Source organism: Nannospalax galili, unplaced genomic scaffold (assembly GCF_000622305.1).
Source record: "Nannospalax galili isolate Female #2095 unplaced genomic scaffold, S.galili_v1.0 scaffold17, whole genome shotgun sequence".
Classification (NCBI taxonomy): domain Eukaryota; kingdom Metazoa; phylum Chordata; class Mammalia; order Rodentia; family Spalacidae; genus Nannospalax; species Nannospalax galili.
The window spans coordinates 5,679,005-5,686,048 of record NW_008342276.1 but is presented as its reverse complement, the minus strand read 5'-3'; the positions used below and the strand labels follow the sequence as shown (position 1 = coordinate 5,686,048).

The following is a 7,044-nucleotide window of genomic DNA, read 5'->3' as shown; positions in this document are numbered from 1 at the left end:
AAAGCACTGGCTGCTCTTGCAGAAGACCTGGGTTCAAATCCCAGCACCCACATGGTGGCTAACAACCATCTGTAAGTCCAGTTCCAGGGGAATGTCACCCTCTTCGAGGGCATTGTATGACATGGGTGCACTTATATGCATGCAGGCATAACACTTATACACATAAAATAAGGGACCCAGCACTCGGGAGGCAGAGGCAGGCGGATATCTGTTAGTTCGAGGCCAGCCTGGTCTCCATGGTGAATCCAGGACAGCTATGGCTACAGGGAGACCATGTCTCAAAAAGACCAAAAATAAATTAATTAATTAAAATTTCTTTCAAAAAGTTATTAAACTAACAAAAATTTAGCCTCTCAGTTTTTTCCAAAACTAATAAAACTTCAGTTTGTTTTTTGTTTGTTTGTGGGTTTTTTTTTGGAATGCAGAGAAAGATTTATTTAATGTGGTCACATCGGGAAGAGGGACTGGGGGTTCCAGTGACTCTCCAAGACCAACTTGGGGCCCTAACATGAGGTTCAGGTTTGTTTTTGTTGTTGTTGTTTTTAATTGAATTTTTTTTTTGTATTTTATATAGAACAGCTCAATCTTAATCATCTTCTGTTTTTTTTACAAAACTGACAAACTTGACTTCTCTCTTTTGTCAATGGGATAAGTAAAAAAATATCCCCTTTAGGAAAGGTTACAGGTAGAAAAGAACTTAATCAAATATCCTGTTTGATTTTGTTCCTACTTCTAAGAAAAAAAAAATACTGTGGAGTCATTTTAATCAGTCCTTAATGATCTAGCCTAATCAGTAATCAACATCTAATTCAAACATTATCAAGTGATCTGTGTCTTATTATTATTCAGAAGTTACCACCATCACTTCCTTAATTTCACAAGGCAGTAATTTTAAAATTTGAAATAAAACTGCAAGGAATTTTTTTTTCAAGTTACAATAAAAACTAGGAGGGGGGAAACTTTAGCAAACTCTAAATCAATAAATTACCTTAAAATTAGAACTTCCAATGTAATAGCCACTTGAAGTGGTAGAGAGTTACAAAAAGAAAAGCAAGCACTAGGTGGTCTATCCAGGATATTCTCTATTTAAGAGCTGCTACTACCCAATTCATATTACATATTCAAGGGTAAGAAAGAGATAGCATTCCATGGTTTCATGTAGTCTAAGTGAAACAGAGATTACTACCACATAGCAAATCTACTTCTGATTCTGTTTTAGTGCCTTCTAAAATCAGCAGATGTGCATCGATTCCCATGAGCAGCTGGGACAGGTTAACCCTGCACTGACTTGTATCCCAGCATGCTGCAACAAGCTACAGTAGCATTTTAATCACCCAAGATGATGAGAGGTTAAAATGCTAGGAGAGGTTGCAGAACAATGAGTTCCTCAAGCTAGAATTTATACCAAGGTTCTGTCAATTCACCATTCTTTAAGTTCGCCAAGCCTCATTTCCTCATCTGTAAAATAGACAAAAACTATAGTCTACAGGGTTATTATGAGTGAAAAAATCAATACCATCAAAAGTACCCAGAATACTGTGTGGTACAGTAAACTGTTAAATAATTAAGTTCTAATTTCTTCAGAAAACTGTAGCCACAGGCTCATATAATAAATGTAATAAACCAGTTATTTTATTTTCACACATTTAGTTCCAAGATGTGTCTAAGAAACCAATGTTCAATATATTAGTTACCTAACTAACCCAAATTCAGCATTTAGATTACTGACATTTTTCATGACTATGGCTAGAAGTATTAAACACCATTTCTAATAAAGGTTATCTCCATTTAAACATAAATGCATTATCTATATTGCACTGATAAAACAATTTATAGATTTACTACTCACCACTGATTGTCTTGGGCTTTTTAGTGATATATTCCTTCCATTTTCTTGAACTGAGTTGGTTGGGAGGGGGAACAAGTATGTTACTAACAGTGCACGGCAATACAAAAAGAGCACCGACCTGAAGAGACAGAGCACAGATTTCACTGCCTGCAGACTGAAATGCACTCCTGACAAGCATCATATGATGATGGTGCTCTCATTTTACACATTTAGCAAACACTTAGTAAGGTCACTCTCAACTACTTCACAGCAAAAGCTAAAGAAAAAGACTCCCTCTCCCCCTGGCGGAAAAAAAGAAAGAAAAACAGAGAGGAGGAAAAGGGGAGAGAGGAAGGGGAGGGGAGGAGAGGGAAAGGGAGAGAGAAAGAAAGGGAGATAAAAAGAGAAAAAAGCCGGGTGTGGTGGCACTCACCTTTAATCCAGCACTCGGGAGGTAGAGGCAGGTGGATCTCTGTGAGTTCAAGACCAGCCTGGTCTATATAGTGAGTTCTAGGACAGCTGGAGCTACAGGGAGACCCTGTCTCAAAAAGACAAAAAAAAAAAACCAGAAAAAAGCATCCCAAAAAGAGTCTCCTCTTTTCTATGAGGTACACATCTCTGAAAACTTTGTCTGATGGTTAGTTCGTTGCCAACTTGACAGGAATCTGGAATCACACAGGAGACGGGCCCCAGGCACACTGATGATGGGTTATTTAGAATAGGTTAGCCCAGAGGCATACGGTGGAGGAGTATCTTAACTAGGTTAACTAGAGTGGGTAGACCCATGCTAAAGTGGGGTGGCAACATGCCCTGGACTTGGGTCTGGGACTGCAAAAACAGGAGAAAACTGGCAAGCATGCGTTTCAGTACCCTCTGCTCTGACTCCAATGTGGGTGCTCTAAGTTTCTGATGCCAAGGCTCCCCCCATGACATGCTGTATCCTCCAACTTTGAGCCAAAAGAAGCCCTCTCTCCCTCAAATTGTTTTTGTTAGGATGTTTATCCCAGCAACAGGAAAAGTAACTAAGTGTTATTCATATTTACTGTACATTCAAGTTGTGTGTATAATTTCTTTGTATAGCCAAAGAATAACAGAAGCTAGCTGACAGATCAAATACCAAAAAACTTATGATACCATAACTTTAGACACCAGTATTTTTGTGGTTTCAAAATTATAATATACCTGAAAGCAATGCAGAACCTTTTTATTCCTAGAAATCAGAGATTTAATGCCAATAGGTAAACTATAGATGGTAATGCATTAAACCCAGAAAGCACATAGTAGCTTTTGACTGATTTAAGAGCAAACTCAGCTTATTCATCACTGTATTCTCAAGGCTGAGCATACAGATGCTTATTAAATATTAAGAATCATTGTAATATATTTAGGTAAATTTAGAATTCGATTAAGGACTATATAAAACAAATTACAACTTCAGAAGCTATACATTGGCTATTGTAGCAATGTAGTTACATTAATCAGCACATTCTACAATTCTAACAAAGAACATTAATTTTAAAAAAACTCAGAAGAAATTTAGGCAAAACATTAGTCAAATATCTTAAACCTAATGAAAAGCTGTTTTTAATTGTCCTATGTAAATGGATTAGCTACATGAAATGTATGATACTGAATTAGTATTTTACATGGTTAGGTCTGTTGCTATTCATTATTTCCACTTAAGCATTCTTAATTAAAAGGGTACAAAATTAAGAAAAGTAGAAATATTTTTCATTATTATTGTAGGCATAACTTTTTAAAAAGCAAGTGTATTTCAGTCAAATATTAGAAAAAAAATAATACTATTTACCAATAGGAAAGAATCATTAAATATGAAAGATACATCCAATTCCCTAAACTCAGTCCTTAAATAAACAAGACATCATAGTCCAAAATGCCTGTCAAGACTGTGGCAAAAAGGTCGATGTGGCTGAATGTGATGTGATATGATGATGAAGACCTTATGCCAGATAAGGTCTCAGTTACAGCTGTCTCAATATTCTATGGATGCTACATGCAGTTCTACAAGGAACTTACAGACATTTAAATGTATCACGATCCTTCAAGGGATGAATTGGACCCATTTTTTAGAAAACTTCATTTTTAATTAGGTATCGGCTACAAAGATGAAAGCAAACATCCTAAATCTCACGTTGTAACTCCAGTCAACGTACATTGACTACATCATAACAAACGTGGATTCTGACACTTTTTCACCGCATCATAACAAACGTGGATTCTGACACTTGTTCACCGCATAACAAACGTGGAGTCTGACACTTGTTCACCGCATCATAACAAATGTGGATTCTGACACTTGTACACTGCATCATAACAAATGTGGATTCTGCTTGTTTTCACTCACAATCATAACAAACGTGGATTCTGACACTTGTTCACCGCATAACAAACGTGGATTCTGACACTTGTTCACCGCATCATAACAAATGTGAATTCTGACACTTGTTCACCGCATCATAACAAATGTGGATTCTGACACTTGTTCACTGCATCATAACAAATGTGGATTCTGCTTGTTTTCACTCACACACTAACCAGGTAACTTCGTAAGACATGAGGATGCTTCTGCTCAGCTGCCATTCTGACTCCAAAATTTAAAGGCCAAGCAGCAAATTTCATACCTGAGTTTCAGGTATGAATGATTGATTCAACCATTTCAGTAGCCATTTCTAGCAATCAGTCATGGAGAAAATCAGACTTATAACTACGCAAATTTCAGTATTTACTAACCATGAAGGTAGGGGAGGGATATCAGACCACTCCAAACCCTGCAACACCCTACCTTATTGTTTCCTAGTCTAAGAAAAAAAAAATGCTTTATTCCAAGACATTCTCTTTATATTTTGGATATTTTTAAGCTCAGACATTTCCTGATGACCACATAAATTATTAGAACTTGAGGCCCATGAAAGCTTCCCAAGGAAGGGTCATGTCTACCTGTTATCTCCAGTAGCTGACATGCATTTGGCACATAGCAAGCAAAAATAAATTGAATAAATAAAAAACAGGGGCAAATAACAAAGTATAATTGTATACACATATGAAAATGCCACACTAAAGCCCACTTTTTATATGCTAAACCAAAAACATTTAATAAAAAAATGAAAACAAAGCTATAAATAAAGCACTCGATTTCAAGGAATAAGCAGCAATTAAGTGCCCTTTTTCTTTCATTTGTTTGTTTATTTATTTATTTTAGTGGGTTTTTTTGTTTTGTTTTGCTTTTTGAACAGAGGTTCCCCCTAGTCCCAGCCCACCTGAAGTCACTATGTGGACCAGGCTGGTCTCACTTTCACAGAGATCTTCCTGCCTCTGCCTCTGCCTCCAGAGGGCTGGGATTAACAATGCATGTGACCATGCCTCGCGTTCAACCACTTTTTTTTCAAATATGTAATGGCAAGTTGTGACCCAATGTTTAAAAAAACAAAAGAAAAAACAAAACCTACTTCAAATTCAGAGATTTACAGAGCTACATAATATATGCTTGTAAATATACCTTTTATGGCATTAAAGCGAAAAGAAGTTTATAAGGTCCCATTTACACATTCCTTACTTACAGATTATACTTTAACATTTTGCGCTTACAGTCCAAGAAGCAAGTTTAAAACAAAACAGCTGCATATGTAATATCGACTAACAAGTTTAGTTTGCTTCTAAAATTAGTATTCCTTTCAATATATAAAGGATTATTTTATATCTGTGTTAAACAAATTATAAGTATCTGACTTTCCTTTGAAATAATCAAAAGCCAGTTGTCAAAAAACACTTTGACAAAGTATTCAGAACATTATTCAAATTATGGGCAAATGAGGCTGGATTCCAAAACTTTAGATGATCATATAGTCAGGCATCCAAGTCCAAAGTCTTATTTCCTTTACAGTGTCACTCCTCTTGTAAGGGAACTGCAACCAAGATTTAATTATAGCCATCATAGGGAAACTGCTAAAATTAGAACACTTGTCTCAGGAGCATTTATTAATAATCTATTTGGTACTAAAAGAATGAGAAAATGTTATGTAAATATAGTCAATATATATCTTGTACATTAAAAATCATTTCTATGAAAATGTAACAGTTTATAAAATAACCAGAAATAAAAATTTTTATTTTTGTCTTACTAAAAATTATACATCACTAGAGCTGGAGAAATGACTCAGCAGTTAGGATTTGCTGTTCTTGCAGAGGACCTGAGGTTGGTTCCCAGCAACCACATAGCAGCTCACAACCACCTGAAAGTCCAGTTTTGAGGGGCTCTGATGCCCTCTTTTGGCCTCTGTGGGCACTGCATGCATATGGTGCACATACCAACAAGCAGACACACATACCAAGAAAAAAAAATTAATTTTAATAAAAAAAAAAAATACGTGACTTCAAACACGATTCTACTTAGGCTACTAAGTAGGCTCTACTAAATAGGCTCGTTTTTTTAGAAAGTTTAAAATATATTAATCTATCATATTATACATGTTTAATGTAACTATTAAAATAGCTGCAATTCTCCAAAACATCACTGGAAGAAGGAAAAGTTTAAAACTCAGCAGTTGATGGCAGTCTAGTGACACTTCAGAGGTTTCTTCACTTCCACCGGCTGCCATATCATGAAGACTATGTAGGCATGAGAACGTCCTCTCAACAAAGGGAGCTATCACCAAAAGAGGCTTTAAAACTTGACACCAATCACTATTCATTAAGCTTATTTCTAAAAGAAAATCAAAATGTTACTTCGTCTACAAAATACTTTAGAATTATCTTAGCATGAATTATTGCCAGGATATTATATTTTACAAAAGAAAACAAATTTATAAGCAAAAACTTTACTTCCGTTAAAAACCATACCTCCTTAAATGTAAACTCTTAAAATATAATCAAAAGAGCCTCGTATACCTTGCCACACAGAGTAGAAATCTGTTCCAACAGCAATATAGAATTCTGTCTCGAACTGTTTCCTGTCAATCCTCTGTACTAAGGAGTTAAAGAAATGAGGAAATAAGAACAGTGAATTCCACTCTGAGAAACTTAATTATTTCAATCTCCCATATTTTGCTTAAAAGCACTTATTAAAAGTTTAACTATAGAATTAACAATTACCCTTTTCTTTATACATTATTCCCTATTAGTTCTGAATATCATTGCCAACAACTACAAGAACAGGTATGTATAAAAAATCTCTGCATAAAAATTCCAGAAGCACTATG

General features: G+C 35.6%; 1 protein-coding gene across 1 annotated transcript in view; it reads right to left on the bottom strand.

Annotated features, from left to right (window-relative positions):
- The window catches only part of Mtbp (MDM2 binding protein), a 72,291-nt gene that overhangs the window by 51,457 nt on the left and 13,790 nt on the right, over positions 1-7,044 (bottom strand). Inside the window, exons 10-11 of the mRNA XM_008837984.3 lie at positions 6,734-6,806; positions 1,850-1,967 (exon numbers count right to left, since the gene is read on the bottom strand). Coding sequence (XP_008836206.1) covers positions 1,850-1,967; positions 6,734-6,806 — 191 coding nt within the window. The remainder of the gene's footprint in view (positions 1-1,849; positions 1,968-6,733; positions 6,807-7,044) is intronic.